Source organism: Mobula hypostoma, chromosome 5, assembly GCF_963921235.1.
Source record: "Mobula hypostoma chromosome 5, sMobHyp1.1, whole genome shotgun sequence".
In the NCBI taxonomy this organism is placed as follows: domain Eukaryota; kingdom Metazoa; phylum Chordata; class Chondrichthyes; order Myliobatiformes; family Myliobatidae; genus Mobula; species Mobula hypostoma.
Genome location: NC_086101.1, coordinates 115,243,574 through 115,263,347, shown reverse-complemented (window position 1 = coordinate 115,263,347; position 19,774 = coordinate 115,243,574). Strand labels below are relative to the sequence as shown.

The 19,774-nt window shown below is 44.8% G+C and overlaps 1 protein-coding gene across 1 annotated transcript in view; it reads left to right on the top strand.

Annotated features, from left to right (window-relative positions):
* The window catches only part of LOC134346946 (TSC22 domain family protein 4-like), a 99,663-nt gene extending 81,418 nt beyond the window's left edge, over window positions 1-18,245 (top strand). Inside the window, exons 4-5 of the mRNA XM_063048830.1 lie at window positions 10,694-10,745; window positions 14,054-18,245. Of these exons, the coding sequence (XP_062904900.1) occupies window positions 10,694-10,745; window positions 14,054-14,281 (280 nt within the window). The 3' untranslated portion in view covers window positions 14,282-18,245. The remainder of the gene's footprint in view (window positions 1-10,693; window positions 10,746-14,053) is intronic.
* The last annotated feature ends 1,529 nt before the right edge of the window (window positions 18,246-19,774 follow it).

Genomic DNA, 19,774 nt, shown 5'->3' with positions numbered 1-19,774 from the left:
GTGAAATATGTAATTTGTGTCGGCAACCAATAGAGTCCAAAAATGTTGCCATGCTTCCAGTAGCAACATAGCATGGCCACAACTTGCTTACCCTAACCTGTGCAGTACTGTGCAAAAGTCTTAGGCAGATACATGTAGCGAGAGTGCTTAAGACTTTTGCACAGTAATGTAGTAATTTTATGTATTGCACTACACAGCTGCGGCAAAAAACCTCCCAAATTTCCTGACGTATGTGGACTGAGGGTGGGAAGGAGACAGGGAAAGGGGAATGATGGTTGGGAAAAGGGGAAGGGAATGGGGAGGGAGCGGGAAGCACCAGAGAGACATTCTGTAATGATCAATGAACCAATTGTTTGGAATCAAATGATCTTACCTGGTGTCTCAGGGCTGGGTGTGTCTGCACACACCCGTCCCGCAGCACCTCACCCTTGCCATTCCCAACATCTTTTATTCCGGTCAGATTTACAAACTCGCTGTCTGCTCTGCACAGACAAATACAGTACTGTGCATGTTTGAAATGTGGGAGGAAACCGGAGCACCCAGAAGTGCATCCAAACTGCTGCCACCGTTCCTTCTCATGGGGCATCTGGCAAAGTGAAGCTCTTAGTCTTGCAAGGTGGTCTGTAGCAGTGATTCCAGAGTAAACTCACATCAGACAAAAAGGTCAACACCATTACCTGAGGTGCAGATCATGAAGCTGATTTTTTCTGTAGTTCCCTGATGTGAGTTCCCTATTGCTCGCATGGTGTGAGAATGGAACCGACAGCCTTGGGCAGATATAGATGCACTCGAGGGGAAAGAATGTAGTACGTTAAACTTTGAACAGTACAACACAGTACAGGTCATTTGACCCACCATGTTGTACTGACTTTTCTTTTGTAATTCAAAATTTTATTATTATTTATTCTTATTTTACAAAGCAGCACAGCATATCACAGAGCAGGTAGAGTACAGCATATTTACACAGCCATCCCATGACAGGAAAACAAATAAAACTTAGAAACAGAAAGAAGTTCTAATTTAATTTTAAATTAACATACAACCAAAATTGATCCCAAGTGTCTTGCACTTTTCCCTCTCTGTTAATTCTTCCCAACATGTGTTCATATGAAATCTTAATTATTTCCTCAGTCCATTCCTTCACAGTGGGACATCTGGGTTTTTTCCAGTTTTGCCAATATAATTCTTGCAACTGTGATGACCTTTTTTTATCTACTTGAAGTTTATTAGATTTCTTACATCACTCCCAAAGCACTGCATATAAAAATGCATATTTGCGCGAGTTAACAAGGACCAGAGGAATGTTTAATTTTATTTTAGAGATATGGCATGGCTACAGGTTCTTCCAGACCAGTTACACCCGTGTGACCAATTAACCTGTATGTCTGTGGACTGTGGAAGGAAGCCCGAATACCCGGAGGAAGCCCATGCCCATGTGGGGACAATGTACAAGCTCCCTACAGGCAGCGGCGGAATTGAACCCAGGCCGCTGGCACTGAAACAGCGTTTTACTAACCGCTACACTGCTATTTTCTGCGAGGATGTGGGAATCATCAGCCTGTGAGGGGAAGGAGGGAGCTGTGCCTTCCATGCAAGTGAATTTTGACTGATATTCGAGCAGCTAGTCATTTGTTGTTGCAGGTTTTCTTTTCTGGTGTGGTCACTGTTGCAGTGTGGGAATTGTGACGAGCAGTTCTTGCACCACTGGTTCCCACAGACAGGAAACTACAGGGCAAAATGAAGCTTAACACATCCATCTCTCTCTGTGTCTGTCTCTCTCTCTCTCTCTCTCGCTACTGAGGGAGAGCCTGTCTGAGATACCAAAGTGTTGTGAAGGACTAGTTTTAGGTCATTTTTGGGGCTTTGCTGTTGTTTGCATGGTGCGAGGAGAGGGAGTTGGTGCTTTGGCCGGTGCAGGTGGCGAGGGGGAGGGAAGATGCTTTTACTGCTGTTTGTGTGTGGGAGGAGGAGGGGGGCTTTGACGTTCTGATATTTCTGTCATTCATTCTTTGGGGTTTCTTCCTGGTTTGTGGATGTCTGTGAAGAGTAAGAATTTCAGGTTGTGTACTGTATCCATTCTCTGATACTAAATTGAACCATGATAGTGTCAGTGATGCAAAAGTGTAGCTGTGACGGTACTGAATGGCAGAGCTAGCAGCCACAAGGGGTTTTTGAAATGGAAAGCAAGAACAACCTCATTTCAAACAAAGAGCTAGCGAACTGATTGCGGAATTTGATGAAAGATTTTGCAATGAGAAGCCCAGACCAATCGGACGCCACAGTTGCAGATTGTAAAGCAATCTAGGTGGTTGTAGGATGTAGACAGATTTGGAAGTGAGAGGTGGAATGGTTATATGACGCTGGCCCGAACTTAAAAATAGGAAGTGTATCAATGCCAGAACATCGCACAAGCTGTGCTGTTGGGTTCTTGGTCCATTCAGGCAACTACAATGCAAATCACACTGTTCAAGAATAATGTTTTTAAAAATCTTTAACGCTGTCCTCGGTAAAAAGGTTTGTGTAACTGTGAGGTATAAAAGCTCAGTGTGTTCATTACTGTCCTTCTGGGGAAGATGCTGGTTGTCTTTGTCCAGACTGGGCATGTAGGTCATTCCATCCCCACACAATAAAGTAAATTTATTATCAAAATACATATATGTCACCAACTGCTGCCTTGAATTTCATTTTCTTGTAGGTATTTACAGTAAAATAAAGAAAAAAACAATATAATTTATGAAAAACTATACATAAATAAAGACTGACAGCCAATGTGCACAAATTCTGCAAATAAAGTAAATATATAGAACGTATTCTATGTTCTGTATATACAGTGGATTCCAGTTAATTGGGGCATCGGTTAATCGGAACAGCATCTTATTTGGGACAACTCTTAAAGAACAAAAACTATTCGAGAAAATAGCTGGGAATCCCTTTGATTATTTGGGACACTGTGCCACTTAATTGGAGGAGGTGACTGTTGCTAAACAGTTTCTAAATAGCACCAGTCATGTGCACTTGAGTGAATGTTAGACACTACACAGTCCTTCGAGTGAACAGTTTTTAAATAGCATCAAATGCATGTGTTTGTTTTCAAAAAGCTGCAATCTTTATCACTGATAGTTGGCGAGAAATAAGCAGTCAGACAATTCCGAACTGGTTTGCTCGCTGCAGTTTCAAGCATTCAGGCTTGGCGATGCCAGAAACAGCTGCGAGTGAAAATGAAATGATTTCACTACTTCAACAAGTTATGAACTATGAAGAATTTGAAGGTTTCAACAATCATTTTGAACTTTACAATGAAAATGAAGATTTGGAGTATGCAATCATTGCTAGCATTTTCTGAGGCAGTCCATTATCTACACCACACTAGAAATTACTCCTGTCGGTAATTAATATATACAGTTTTATAGAGCTGTAGTAGCATTGATAGTGTTCCAATTTGTTCTGTATTTCATTTAAATACATAATTTGTTGCTCAGTTAAATGATAAATTGCCTTTTTTATATACCTTTTTGACTTTCCATGAAACTTCGGCTAATTGGGGCAGCCATTTAATTGGGCCAAAACGTACTGGTCCTGATGTGTCCCAGTTAACTGGAATCCTATATAGATATATATATATATATGATGTAAACTAATTTTAATCATTATATAATAAAATACGTAATTGTATATGCAATATTTTAAAAACTTATTATATATAAATATAACCCTGGCCAGAGATTGGAGGTGGGAGGCCCGGAGGCAGCCTGTCCTGGAGTTGGAGGCCTGTCTTTGTGTGTGAGTGGGTGGGTGGGAGGGAGGGAGGAAAGGGCCTTGTTTTGTTGTTGTTGTTGCTTGTGTTGTTCCACTGAACAATGTGGTCATTCTCTGGATCTTGGGGTCCGAGTCCATAGGGCACTCAAAGCTGCTGTGCAGGTTGACTCTGTGGTTAAGAAGGCATATGGTGCATTGGCCTTCATCAATCGTGGGATTGAGTTTAGGAGCCGAGAGGTAATGTTGCAGCTGTATAGGATCCTGGTCAGACCCCACTTGGAGTATTGTGCTCAATTCTGGTCACTTCACTGCAGGAAGGACGTGGAAACCATAGAAAGGGTGCAGAGGAGATTTACAAGGATGTTGCCTGGATTGGGGAGCATGCCTTATGAGAATAGGTTGAGTGAACTCAGCCTTTTCTCCTTGGAGTGATGGAGGATGAGAGGTGACCTGATAGAGGTGTACAAGATGATGAGAGGCATTGGTCGTGTAGATAGACAGAGGCTTTTTCCCAGGGCTGAAATGGCTAGCACGAGAGGGCATAGTTTTAAGGTGCTTTAGAAGTGGGTACAGAGGAGGGGTAAGTTTTTTACGCAGAGAGTGGTGAGTGCATGGAATGGGCTGCCGGCAGCAGAGGCGGAAACATAGTCATAGTCATACTTTATTAATCCCAGGGGAAATTGGTTTTCGTTACAGTTGCTCCATAAGTAATAAATAGTAATAGAACTATAAATAGTTAAATAGTAATATGTAAATTATGCCAGTAAATTATGAAATAAGGGTCTTTTAAGAGACTCCTGGATAGGTACATGGAGCTTAGAAAAAAAGAGGGCTATGGGTAACCCTAGGTAATCTCTAAGGTAAGGACATGTTCAGCACAGCTTTGTGGGCCAAAGGGCCTGTATTGTGCTGTAGGTCTTCTATGTTGGGCCCGGAATGTGTCGTGACACTTGCAGGCTGCCCCCAGCACATCGTTAGGTTGTGCTGGTTGTTAACGCAAATGATGCATTTCACTTTATGTTTTGGTGTATATGTGATAAGTAAATCTGAATCTGAATTCCTCCAGCATTTTGACTTTGTTACTCAAGATTACCAGTTTAGCCTTTCTGGTGAAGCGTTTGCAGCACCACCAGGGGGCAGTGTTGTCTCTTGGTACTGTACATTCCTCATGAGCCCAAATCTGTATCACTTGCTGAGAGCCGTGGCAGAGAAGGAAACATGGCAGATAACATTTGATTAAGTGGGCAGACTGAAATCCATTACGTGGGCTGATTGAAATCCATCCTTGTAGGGAAAAAAACATTTATCCAAATAGTGAGAGTGCAGTTGCGAAGAAAGCACAACAGTGCCTCTACTTCCTTAGGTTTCTGTGGAGATTCAGCATGACATTTAAAACTTTGATAGACTTCTGTAGATGTATCGTGGAGAGTGTATTGATTGGCTGCATAATGGTCTTGTATAGAAATACCAATGTTTATGAGTGGAAAATCCTACAAAAGATAATGGATTTGGCCCAGTACATCATGGGTAAAGCCCTCTCAACCATTGAGCAGAGCTACATGAAATGAAAGTAACTTACATCTTCAGAGATCCTCAGCTCTCTTTTCACCACCAGGTAGCAGGTACAAGAGCCTCAGGACTCTCACCAGCAAGTTCACAAACAGTTACCACACCTCAACCACCAGGCTCTTGAACAAAAGGGAATAACTGCATTCACTTGCCCAACCACTGAGCTGCTCCCACTGCCAGTGACCTCACTTTAAGGACTCTTTATCTCATGTTCTGGTTATTTATTGCTATTTATTTATATTTGCATTTACACAGTTTGTTGTCTTCTGCACTCTGGTTGATCTTTCATTGATCCAGTTATAGTTACTATTCTATAGATTTGCTGAGTATGCCCATAGGAAAATGAACCTCAGGGATATATATATATATACACACACACACACACACACACACACACACTTTGATAATAAAATTTGTGCCTTAAGTGCATTGCTTGCAAAAGGCTGCCTCGTTGTGAAAATCGAATGCAAAATGGGGAGTTTGTGCTTCAGTTGTCGGGGTGGTGGTGAGATCACACCTGGAATACTGTTACCAGTATTTTTCTCCTTTGTGTTGGAAGCAGTCAGAGGAAGGGCCTTGACTAATTGCGGAATGGGCAGCTTGCCTCATGAGGAAAGGTTAGACAGACAGAAGTTTAGCAGAGTGAGTGGGGACTTGGTTGAAAAAAAATAGATTAGATCCTGAGGGGATTGGGGGTCTTGAGAATTCAGTTCAATTCACTTTATTTTCCGTGAGGAACTTCATTTGTGCAGCGGTAAGGACAACAACATCACAAAACTTAAGAACACCACACTACATATAGTTAAACACAATATAAAATACTCACAATAGGTAATAGATACTGAGAATTAACGCACGTGATTTAAAATACAAATCCACATAATGCACATAACACATAATAATAATGTTTCCACTTGTGGGAGAATAGGTGCTGTTTTAAAATAAATTTAAAACTGAGGGTGCTGGGTTATAATGCAGCCATAAAGAAGGCAAAACAGCAGCTATATTTTTTTGGAGGTTGAGGGGATTTGGTATACTACCTGAAACACTTGAAGATTTCTACAGATGTACTGTGTAGAGCATTCTGACTGGCTGCATCACCATTTGGTATGGGTGGGGTATGGGGGGGCTGCTTCACGGGATCGAAGTAAGCTGCAGTGAGTTGTAAAATTGTCAGTTCCGCCTTCCCTTTCTTCCATGGTCTTCTACCCTCTCCTATCAGATTCCCCCTTCTCCAGCCCTTTACCTCTTTCACCAATCAACCTCCCAGCTCTTTACTTCACCCCTCCCTCTCTCCCAGTTTCACCGATCACCTGCCACCTTGTACCTCTTCCACCCCTCCCCACCTTCTTATTCTGACTTCTGTTTTCCATAGACGCTGCCTGACCTGCTGAGTTCCTCCAGCATTGTGTGTGTGTGTTGCTCTGGATTAGCAGCAACTGTAGACTTTCTCGTGTTTATGATCTTAGTACTTTATTCTCTGCCAACACCAGGTCTGTGAAATTTTACTAACTCCTGCCTAGCTGTCAAAACAATTCCAGTTAATAAACTCAAAAAGTTACAGATTTATTAAGATTTTGACCCGATTAAAAATGCAGCAGATTTCCGTAGTCCTTGGAAACATTGCTCAATGTTTCCACAGCCAGATGTTCTTGAACTGCTAACATCCATCTGTGACCTAACTATGCCTCTGTACGGCAAGCACGTCTGCACCATCCACCACAAGCTGGTGGTCCCAGCGGCCAAGCATTTTAATTCCCATTCCCGTTCCAACGTGTCAGTCCATGGCTGCTGTTGTACCACGATGATACCACCCTCAGGGTGGAGGAGCAACACCTTATATTCCATCTGGGCCCCCTCCAACCTGATGGCATGAATATCGACTTCTTCTGGTGAACAAAATATCCCCTCTCCCCCTTCCTCTATTCCCCACTCTAACCTTTTAATTCTCACTTGCCTATGACTTCCCCCTGGGTCCCCTCCTCCTCCCCTTTCTCTTATGCTCCACTCTTCTCTTCCATCAGATTCCTTCCTCTCCAGCCTTTTACTTTTCCCATCTACCTGGCTTCACCTATCACCTTATAGCTAGCCTCACTCCGCTCCCCCCACCTTTTTATTCTGGCATCTTCCCCCTTCCTTCTCAGTTCGGAAGAAGGGTCTCGGCCCAAAACATTGACTGTTTACTCTTTTCCATAGATGCTGCCTGACCTGCTGAGTTCCCCCCAGCTTTTTGTGTGTGTTGTGTAAAACTTGGGACAATTTATATTTAAATGTATTGGACTTGGTTTATTATTGTCACCTGTACTGAAATACAGTGAAAAGCTTGTCTTGTATACTGTTCATAAAGATAAGATCATTACGCAGTGTGTTGAGATTGATAAACTGATATTATTGCCGAATAAAGTGTAAAAGCTGCCAAGAAGGTGCATTGCAGGTAAAGATGAAGTGCAACTTCAGAATGAGGTAGATTGTAAGATGGAAAGGTGTATATAAGGTTGAAAGAGTACAGAGAAAATTTACAGTGATATTGCTGGGACTGGAGGACCTGACTTATAAGGAGAGATTGAATAAGTTCGGACTTTATTTCTTGGAACATAGAAGATTGAGGGGAAATTTGATAGAGGTATACAAAATCATGAGGGGTATAGATAGGGTTTTTCCACTGAGGTTGGGTGTGACTACAACCAGAGGTCATGGGTGAAGGGTGAAAGGTTTAAAGGGAACATGAGGGGAAACTTCTTCACTCAGAGGGTGGTGAGGGTGTGGAACAAGCTGCCAGGACAAGTGGTGCATGCAGGCTCAATTTCAATGTTGAAGAGAGGTTTGGATAGGTACATAGATGATAGGGGTATGGAGGGCTATGGTTTCAGTGCAGGATGATGGGTGTAAGCAGTTTAAATGGTGTAGCATAGACTAGATGGTCCGAAGGGCCTTTTTCTGTGCTGTGTTTTTCTATGACTCATGACTCTATTGTGGTCAAGAATCCATCTTATCTTACAAGAGTTCTGTCAGATCAAAAGTTGGATAGAAACTGTCCTTGAGCTTGATGGTACAAGCATTCAGGCTTTTGTATCTTCTGCCAGATAGAAGAGAGAATGTCAGAGGTGGTGAGGTTTTTGATAATTCTGGCTGCTTTACTGAGGCAGCGAGAAGATTCGATAAATCCAATCAAGGGGCGGCTGGTTTCCAAGATGCGCTGAACTGTGTCCACAACTCTCTGCAACTTCTTGCAGTCACGGTTGGAGCAGTTACTTTACCAAGCCATGATGCGTCTAGATAGAATGCTTCCTATGGTGCATTGATAAAAATTGGTAAGGGTTGACAGGTACATGGCAAATTCCTGTTATCCTACTGAACAAGTAGAGTCATTTGAGCTTTCATAGCTAGACCAGAAAAGCCATAGCCTTCTCCTATGCCAAGATCAGGTCATCCTCAGGGTGGAGGAGCAGCATCTTGTATTCCATTTAGGTAGCCCCCAACCGAATATCAAATTCCCTTCTCTTCCCCTCTTCTTCTATTCCTCACTCTGGCCTCTTATCTCTTCTCACCTGCCTATCATCTCCCTCTGGGTCCCCTCCTCCTTCCCTTTTTCCTATGGTCCACTCTCCTCTCCTATCAGATTCCTTTCTCTCCAGCCCTTGATCTTTCCCACCCACCTGGCTTCACCTATCACCTCCTGACTATCCCCCTTCCTCTTCCCCACCTTTTTATTCTGGCGTCTTTCCCCTTCTTTTTCAGTCCTGTTGAAGGGTCTCCGCCCAAAATGTCGATTGTTTACTCTTTTCCATAGATGCTGCCTGATCTGCTGAGTTCCTCCAGCATTTTATGTCTGTTGCTATTGGTGATGTTCACACCTAGGAATTGGAGGCTCTCAACCCTCACAACCTCAGCAATGTTGATGTAGACTGAAGCATGTGCACTACCTCTGTTCCAGAAGTCCTTGACCACCTCTTTTGTTTTGCAGATTTTCGTTTAATTGAGCTTTTCTTCAAGGGGTGGGGATTTGTACTTTATATGTCAAGCTGGTCTTCATCATTAACAATAAGTACTTATATAGAACTGTTATTCATACAGCATTTACGGGATAACATTAAGGGGAATGTTCTCAAATTAGAGAGGATTCCAGTTCCCAAACTCCACTCTCCAATTAGAGTTGACTTTGGTTCCCAATCTCCATGATCTGATTAGAGTCGATTCCGGTTCCCAAACTCCACTCTCCAAGTGGAGTCAATTTCAGTTCCCAAACTTCACTCTCCGATTAGAGTTGATTCTGGTTCCCATTCTTCACAATCTGTTTAGACTGGATTCTGTTGAGGCGGGGCTGGAGTTGAGTGATTTTACGGAGGGTGAAATGGGAGGGAAAACACTATTGCAAGGTTGTGAATGTTGTTGGACTAGGCTTTAAATTGTTGTTTTCCTTGTGGTTAAACTGTCTTTATGCCGGTTTATATATTTGCATTATCACCCGTTTGTCTGCAAATCTTCAGCGGATTTTCAATAATTTGCAGTACAACTGGTTCTGTACTTCAGCAGTTCCTGTCTGTAAGCCTGAGATGTCATGGCAGAGTAAGTCAAGGATGTCCATGGTTCATCTGCAGGTTGAGTCACTGGTGAAGAAGGCAAATGTGATATTAGCATTCATTTTGAGAGGACTAGAATATAAAAGCAAGAATGTAATGTTGAGGCTTTATAAGACACTGGTGAGGCCTCACTTAGACTATTGTGAGCAGTTTGAGGCCCCTTATTTCAGAAATGACGTGTTGATATTCCAAAAATGATTCCGGAATTGAAAGGTTTATCATATGAGGGTAGAGTGTTTGATGGCTCTGGGCCTGTACTCACTGAAATTCAGAAGATTGAGGGAGGATCTTATTGAAACCTAATGAATATTGAAAGACCTTGATAGAGTAGATGTGGAGAGGATATTTCCTATGGTAAAGGAGTCTAAGACCAGAGGACACAGCCTCAGAATAGACAGATGTCCATTTAGAATGGAGATGAGGAGGAATTTCTTTAGCCACAGAGTTGTGAATCTGTGGAATTCGTTCTCACAGGAAGCTTTGAAGGGCGAGTCATTGGGTATATTTAAGGCCGAGGTTAATAGCTTCTTGACTAGTCAGGCCATGAGGGATATGGGGGATCAGCCATGATGAAATGATGGGCCAAATGGCCTAATTCTGCTCCTATAACTTATGGCCTTATAGACTTTTAAAGAACTTTCTGGGCAATATAATCTCTTGAACCAACAGCAACAGCTGATTTGAGTGATGAAAGTTATTACTCCCTCAGCAATGGACTGAGCACCATTTTGAGGATTGGTGTACTCTCTGCCACCTCTCACTGACTCTCTGTTCTCTTTTCTCCCCAGTGGTTCCAGCAGCAGCATGGTTGCCATTGACAACAAGATCGAACAAGCCATGGTAAGTGTGTATGAGTTGTAGATGGAGGAAAGACCATGTGACCATAAACGGGGACAGTGTGCATTAATGTAGTGCCTCTAACATTCCGAGGTGCCTCGTTGACCTCTTGCTTTTGATCCGCATGCCTGATTCCGTCAGCAGGTCGAGCGGCTGCTGTGCATATAGTGAGGTTCCTTAACTGGGCATGCAGTGGTGTGAGTCAAGTATTTTGGGTTGCTTGAGCATGGTGTTAGAGCCCAATGCATTGGAGCAGAAGTAGCCCTTTTGGCCCATCGAGTCTGCCCTGCTATTCCATCAGGGCTGATTTATTATCCCTCTCAACCCCATTCTCCTGCCTTCTTCCCGTAACTTTTAACATCATGATGAATCAAGAACCTATCAACTTCTGCTTTCAATATACCCAATGATCTGGCCTCCACATCCATCCATGGCAATGAGTTCCACAGATTCACCACCCTCTGGTTAAAGAAATTATTCCTCATCTCTGTTCTAAATTGATGCCCCTCTCCATCATCCTCATACTGTCTGGCCTATGTTCAAAGGTTCAATTTAATATCAGAGGATGTATACAACCTGAATTTCTTACTCTTCACAGATATCCACAAAACAAGAAACCCCATAGAATGAATGATAGAAATCCCCCCTTCCCTTCGCACAAGATCTACTGCCTCTGCATTTGTGCGACTGATTGAGTAACTCTACTTCTATTTGCCCGCAGAAAGGCCCCAAATGCAGAGGCAGTTAAGAGTGAGCAGTGAACACTGGGCTGAAAGGTGGTGTTCACATCCCATCAGGGGTTGTAGAGTCTGCAGAAGTAGAAACTCAACAGCTATCTGTTGTTGAGGTTTGACCCTTCGAGAGGTGGGCTGGAACTGAATCTCTGAAAGGGTGTGAATATTGCCAGAATTTATTGGTCATCCCCCAAGTTGCCCATGAACTGAATGGTTTGCTAGACCATGTCAGGGCACAGTTAATAGTCGAACACTTTCCTGTGTATTTGGATAAGGGTAAAAGATTTCTGTTCTTAACGAACATTTGTATACCACACAGGGTCCTTACTTCAATTCAAATTTTTGAGACACCAGCCTTTTATCATCGTTATATCTCCCTTATCTTAATATCAATTCCCCAGATACCAAGGCGGGATTCAGATGTGTCTCTACATCAACAGCCCAGCCTTTTATTCCTGATTATATCTGTCATTTTAATATCAATTTCCCAGATACCAAGGTGGGATTCAGATGTGTCAGTTCATTGATGGTCCAGGCTTCTGGATACTCCTCTAGTAATTGAGCCAGTAATCTAAGAGAATGCTAGAAATAATTGGGATGTCAGACAGCAACAGTGGAAAAGGAAATGAGGGTTGTTATTTCTGGTTAAGCACCTGTCAGTGTAACATGGCCTGCTGTAAAGCTGAAGGTGACGTATAATAAACAGGCTCTCCAGCCCACTGACTTCACACAGACTGTCAATAACCCAAAGCACCATAAGACAAAGGAGCAGAATTAGGCCATTCAGCCCATTGAGAGAGTATCCCCCCCCCCCGGGCTCCAGGACTGGGTCTCTGACGCCGTGAGGCGGCAGCTCTACCTGTTGTGTAACCGTGCCATCAAGGTCAGACCTGGTTATCAGAAGGCTGGTCTTCCAATACCAGGCCACGCAGCACCCACCGGAACGCTCTGCCATTGTCAGCGAGGGCCTCAGCTCCACCTTCCCAAGGCAGCTTGACGTCTTGCGATGTGAGACAGCTCCTGTGGTTAGCGCTTCCTCCCTGACATGGAGACCTAGGCGTCGCCCAACAACAGGAAACAGCTGGCTCAGTTGCTGATTGGTTCCCCATCCCAGAGTATTAATATCCGCCTATATAAAGGGCAGAGGCTCTGAGTGCAGTTTAAAGAACCGCAGCTGAAGGGTGGCAGAGAGCCACTCGCCCCATGCCGGAGGACCTGTTTCTTTGCCCATTGCAAGGGCACACCGCCCGGCCAGGATGCCTGAGGTACAACATGCTAATCGTTGCAGTCGGCTGAGGAAGTCACTGTGGTTTGGCGTGGGATCATAAACAGATTGGGTACCAGAGGATGCAGGAGGGTTTTGTTTAGGCTGGGCACATACAACTGTAAGTAATAGAAGACCAATATGAAAGGTACTGCTTTCTCATTTCAGCCATCTCCTCCATTTTTGATCTGTGTCCAGCTAATTGTTTCTCCCACCTCCTCGTCTGTTTCCCTCTGCCCTCCTATTTCTGTCTCTTCATCTTCCTCTCCCACTCTACCCCACCACTGTTCCTCTTTAAACTCCTGCGGTTTAAAGCAATAGACACAAGATGCTGGAAGAACTCAGCAGGCCAGGCAGCATCTATGGAAAAGAGTAAAAGTGTCAACAATTCAGGCCGAGACCCTTCTTCAAGACTCCTACTGTCCAGTTGTTCCCTTCAACTTGTCCACAAAATGCTTCTAATATTTATCTTTTGCATTGATTCAGTCTCCTGATTATCACAGCAGTGTTTTTTAAGAGGCTTTTAGATAGACATGAATGTGCGGGGAATGGAGGGAGGTGAATCACATGCAGGCGGGAGGGTTTAATGGGGCATCATGTTCAGTGCAGAGTTTGTGGGACGAAGGGCCTGTTTTTGTGCTGCACTGCTCCGTGTGCGGTTTCAGTTGATAGGATTATTTTGGTGATCAACAGACATGTTAGTGAAGGCTGCTAAGCGAGAGGGTTGGGAGTGGAGGGGATTCCCATTTCGACGTGTCAATCCCTGGCCTCCTCTTGTGCCAGGATGAGGCCACCCTCGGGGTGGAGGAGCAACACCTTATATTCCATCTGGGTAGCCTCCAACCTGATGGCATGAACGTAGATTTCTCCTTCTGGTGAACAAATAACCCCCTGCCCCTCCGCTATTCCCTACTTTGACCTTTCACTTCTTCTCATCTGCCTGTCACTTCCCCCTAGGTCCCCTCCTCCTTCCCTTTCTCCTATTGTCCACTCTCCTCTCCTATCACATTCTTTCTTGTCTGGCCCTTGATTTTTTCCACCCACCTGGCTTCACCTATCACCTTCCAGCTAGCCTCTTTCCCCTTTCGCCACCTTTTTTAGTCAGGCATCTTCCCCCACTTCCTTCTCAGTCCTCAAGAGGCCCAAAACATCGACTGTTTGCTCTTTTCCATAGATGCTGCCTGACCTGCTGAGTTCCTCTGGGTGTTTCTTTGAAATCCTCTATCAGTTAGGTTGGGTGCTGCATCCTGGGTCCTTCCTTACTGAGCTAAGGGCTTCTCTCATTCTCCCCACCCCTCCCCTGTGCCATGCAGGACCTGGTGAAGAGCCACCTGATGTACGCCGTCCGCGAAGAGGTGGAGGTGCTGAAGGAGCAGATCAAGGAGCTGATGGAGCGGAACTCCCTGCTGGAGCGGGAGAATACCCTGCTGAAGTCCCTGGCCAACCCGGAGCAGCTCTCCCAGCTCCAAGCCCAGATGCGGACTGTGGGAAGCAGCGGCGGCTCCTCTGGTTCGTCACCTGCCAGCACGTCCACTGCTTGAGGAGCCCGTCACGGGGGAAATGATCTGGTGGGCAGAGAAAAGGAGTTGGGGGGGGGAGGTCCTCCTCCTTTTAAAACACTACGCGACATCGCAAACTAAACCGCCAGCGCTTTCTGGTACCTACACTCCAGTGCCAAGGCCACCAACTCCAAGCTTAAACAGACTGATCTACATGATGCTGCTAACCTGGCATTCGCTGCCTTTTTTAATAAGACTTGAGGGGAAGGTTGGGGGGGGGGGCGGGAGAGAGAGAGGAAGCAATCTTGCTTTTGGGACTATTGTCCTAGGAAGGGAGGTGGACTCGAGGGTATTCTTTACCCCAACCATGTGCGCTGGGTGAGGACTGAGAGAGCAGTCACGTGCAAGAAAATGAAGAGCAGAGTTTCCCACTCTTCAGATCCACACAGTGCAAGGGCACATTAGTCCTTCCCCTTTCACCATCCCATCCCTAGCCTGATTCTGTTGTGCAAGACTCTTCTGGGTTAGGGTGGGCGGACAAAGGTGTAGCTTCTCCACAGCGAGCTTATTTTCAAAAAAGATGGTAGATAATACCTTACTTTACCTCGCAAGCCAGCACCAACTGATTATCTCTTTATTATCACCATAACTAGATACAGCTCTGTCTTTTTTATATGTTATTGTGATTGGAGTAAATGGAAAGATGCTTTTGCCTTCGGACAGCTCTTGTGCCTTTGCTCAGCTCCTCCGCACCCCGCCACCCCGCGCCCCATTGGAGAGGCATGGGTTTAAGCTGGAAACTGAGGAATGGTGATTGCTGCCTGGAGGTGTTAAGCCTGCCACAGCAGTGTGCACGTGCGAGAGTGACTGAGATATGACCCACGCTAGGTTGCACTTCTCTCCCCATCACTAAGAGCTTAATATCGAAGGGATCCCCACTTGCCCTCCAGGGTACACTAGAAAAGTGTTGCCTCACACACTTGCTAATAATGTATTTAAATTCCCATCCAGTCAGACTCCCTGTGCAAATGTTGAAACTGTTGGAACACATCTGCTGCATTTGAAATGGGTGAAGAATATTTTGGCCTGAACAATATGCCTCTTGGAGGGTGGTGATCAGAGGAGGAAGGTGGGTATGTCCAACAGTCACATCCTGACTTGCCTTCAGCTTGACAGGCAACAGAAGAGAAACTTGGAGGAGTTTTAAAAGTGGGAGGACGAAAAGGACAGAGCATTGAGGGTCTGTAGTAGTGGGCACTAAGTTGACCTACTTACTGCCCGTTGTGCCGCTTACGTTTTGGGCAGCAATGAAGGTCCTCCATCTCTGGCAGTGTTCAGGGCTTTCTTCATCGTGTCAGTAGCTCAGTTTTCACTACTGTCAGTCGTGCAAGTCCCGGGCAGAGACTCGGGAATACCGTCACACTCAGATGGAAAAGGATTCTTCATTGCTGTTTCCATAACAATTTTGTTTTACCAGTCAGAGTTGTTAGCCCTGAGCTGAACCCCTGAACCTGGAGGACTGGTGGACCACCCTTAGTCTGGCCTCTACCTTTTGTCCTGTTTGGCATGGTGACCTTACCAAGAGTCAAGGCATAAAGCCCTGACTCCAGCCAACACAGCTCTTCAGGTCACTGAGGCACACAAGCCTCCAAACCAAACAACAACGTTGTGGTCCTCTTGGAGGACTAAGTGGACAGCAAGGTTAAAAGGGTTCACAGGCATGCAGCCTAGATGTGAGAAGGCTTAAGCATCTTCCCTAGTCCATTTTTATCTAGTTTGGTTATGTAAGCTGTGCAATCCAATACACAGAGCCACAGTACATCAGGCTATGATGTCACGTTTGATATTCTTTTGATTGCTTGGTGAGTATCACTGGTTTGATTTAGCACAAGTGAAACTTGCAGGAATTTGTAATGTTTTCAAATGGTGCAATAATGATTTAGAGAGAATGAAAGCTGCTTTATTTCTACTCCAGGATTAAAAGTTAAAACCCTCTCTCATTTTAAGTTTGCCTGTTCTAGTCGGTGGTTGTTGAGCTAGAACCAGGCAGGAAAATATAGTCCAGTCTGGGTAGTAGGTTGGGTCCATGCTCTGGTCAATCAGTCAGTCAGGAACATGTTCCTACTTCACAGAGATCTGTCCAGCCCCGAGGCCACATCTCGAAGCACAGTAAAAAGTTTTACATAGGTTGCAAGGATCACCGAAGAATGATGGTCACTTCCTTTTGTTCTTGCACAGGGTTTAACAGTCTTGTCATTCTTCACATGTACCTCCCTCTTAGATCATTGTGTTCTCCTGCAGTCACATGCCATATCCTGCCATGCATAAGCTATTGGTTAACTTGTTTGCTGCCTCTGTAACCGGGGAGGATGATGGGGGAGGGGGGAGATGGACTAGAAGTTGTGATTGTCCCTGGCCTAGAGAGAGCAGGGAACATTTCCTGCTCTCAAAGTTCAAAGTTAGTTTTATCATCAAAGTACACATATGTCACCACATACAACCCTGAGATTCATTTTCCTGTGGGCATACTCAGCAAATCTGTAGAATAGTAATTGTAACAGGATCAGTGAAAGATCAACCAGAGTGCAGAAGACAACAAACTGTGCAAATGCAAATATAAATAAACACCAATAAATCATGAGAACATGAGATAATCAGCTAAAATCCTTAAAGTAAGATCATTGATTGTGGGAACATCTCAATGGACGGGCAGGTGAGTGTAGTTATCCCCTTTTGTTCAAGAGCCTGATGGCTGAGGGGTAGTAACTGTTTTTGAACCTGGTGGTGTGAGTCCTGAGGCTCTTGTACCTTCTACCCGATGGCAGCAGTGAGAAGAGAGCACGTCCTGGGTAGTGTGGTTCTTTGATGATGGATGCTGTTTTCCTGCGACAGCATTTCATGTAGATGTGCTCAATGATTGCAAGGCTGCCCTTGAAGCTGTCACTTTCTGGACTCTTAACACTGCATAGACAAAAAAACAAACTATCAATTGGGTGCAATTTCCATTGTGGGAACAGTGGGCAGGTGGGAGCTGTGAATTAGCCTGGGAGAGCCAGGTACATAGAAGAAGGTAGATAGCAAGATGATAATGGGGGCGGCACAGTAGCATAGTGGTTAGCACAACGCTTTACAGTACAGGTGACCCAGGTTCAATTCCCGCAGCTGCCTGCAAGGAGTTTGTACGTTCTTGCCGTGACTGTGTGGGTTTCCTCTGGGTGCTCCGGTTTCTTCCCACAGTCGTACTGGTTGGTAGGTTAATTGGCTATTGTAAATTGTGCTGTGATTAGGCTAGGATTAAATTGGTGGTTGCTGGGCAAGTGTTCCTGTTCCGTATCTCAATAAAACTAAAAATTATCACTCCCAAGCTGGTGGGTGTAAATAAAACATCTCAAATGTCCCAGCTGCTTGGGAAAAGGTTTAGGAACTTTTGTCAGTGTAGTATCTCAAATAGTCCTTGGCTCCCCACAAAAGAGAAGAATAGGTTACAGTATTAATCAGCTGGATGGCCCTCACACTCCCTGTGCTTCTGTGGCCTGTGACGTTCTGGTTGTGGTGCCAGAGTAATAGTGCTGCACGCGGTCCGGTCGGTGGGGGAGAGGTTGGGTGGGTGTGTAGCCTGAGCAGATGTCTCTGCTTCCTCTCTCAATATGCCATTCAGGGAGCTGTGTTTTTTACCAGAGCAATAATTGCTTGCCTTACCCCACAGTATACGTATAATTTATACAGAGCCGGGGTCGAAAGCTGCAGGAGCCTTTGTTAAAGTACCCTCCCTCACTCCCCTCTTCCCCCTATGTGAGGGGCAGGGGTGTTGTGGTGGAGGGTGAAGAGACTGCTACCTCGCTACTCTGTGATTTCTGGGTTTAATCTAGCCAAATGATGATTGTTCTGTCTAAACCATTTTATTTGCTCAACATACTTGTAATTTTTTTTATTATTACTTCAACAAAAAACAAAACTTGTAATTAAAACAGGAAAAAAAGCACAAAGCAAGGAGCTGGTGTGGAGTGTGGTATTTTAATGGGATATGAAATTTCAAAGTCAAAATACACTTATTATCAAAGTATGTATGTGCTAACCGGCGGTGCAGTGGCATCTGCGCCAGACTTTGAGACGAGTAGTTCCGCGTTCAAATCCCATTGGCTGTATACATATTTTCCATCTGTGCTGGGTCGAGGGTCAACCTTGGGTTTCGTCTCCTTACAGGCAGCCACTAAACAAAAGAACCCAATGGAACCCATTTTAAAAAAAGACCGCCCAACACCCAAAATGCAGAAAAAGAAACAAATCATGTAAACAACTGAAGTTAGCGAAAGTGAGTTTGCAGCGGCGAAACCAGTCATCACTGCAGCTGATCTAGGAGCCTGTTAGTTGCAGGCCACAGCCTCAGCTCAGCACAGACCTACTTTTCAATCTGTCCCTGTGCTTAAATTGTCCAAACCTCAGGCTGTTTGTCACTGTCGGGCCTGGATCCTGCCAACTCAATTCGGCGCGTACCCGCCTTTCCAACTTGGCCTGACACTTAAATTGATCAAATCTCAGGTTTATTTCTTTTCTCGGACCTGGGCCCTGTGGCTTCAATATGCTCTTAGGACTGGGCCCTGTTGTCTCGACTCTACCTCCTCTCATCTCGGTTCTGCTGCATTGAATCACCTGCAAATCCACTCCAACAATGGCCTCATTCCCCGCTCTCGGGCCTGGGCCCCACTGCCTCGATTCAGCCAGTACACATTACAGACCATCCTACACCTTCCAGACTTAAGTTCACACTACAAAAATGCCAGGTGGTACAGGCTCAACTCCAAAAGGGAAGTTACAAGCTATTGATTGCAATGATCACACTTTTTACTGCCAGTAAGAGCAGTGACTACACTGGGCTAGGGGAAATCCTTCCCTCCGTAGCATCTGCAGTCACTCCTGTGTCTGGCCTATAAGCTGACTCATTCTCTCTCATCTCATGTCTCCTCAACTCCATCCTACTTTCAGAGCCCAGGTGGAGTGTGGAGACATTTCCTCATCAGCATTTAATATCAGGTGAGCTCACCCAGGATGTTGATCAACCCAGTTTGTTGATGAAATGTTTGAGATGATGCGTTGGACACTGACCTTAGAAAGCACGGGTGTAGCTTGTTTACAGATCACATTAAAATCCTAAATTCTGAAAGAATAAAATGACTCAACATAAACTGTGCCAATGATATTGCAAGTTGAGTCAGAGTCATGGAAAAGTACAGCACAAACAGGCTCCTTGGCCCATCTAGTCCATGCTGAACCATTTAAACTGCTTACTCCCATCGATCTGCACTGGGATCATGGCTCTCCATACCCCTAACATCCACGTACCTATCCAAATTTCTCTTAGATGTTGAAATCGAGATCACATGCACTTCTTGTGCTGGCAGCTCATTCCACACTCTCACCACCCTCTGAGTGAAGAAGTTTCCCCTCATGTTCCTTTAAACTTTTCACCTTTCACCCTTAACCCATGACCCATGCAACCTCAGTGGAATAAGCCTGTTTGCATTTACCCTATCCCCC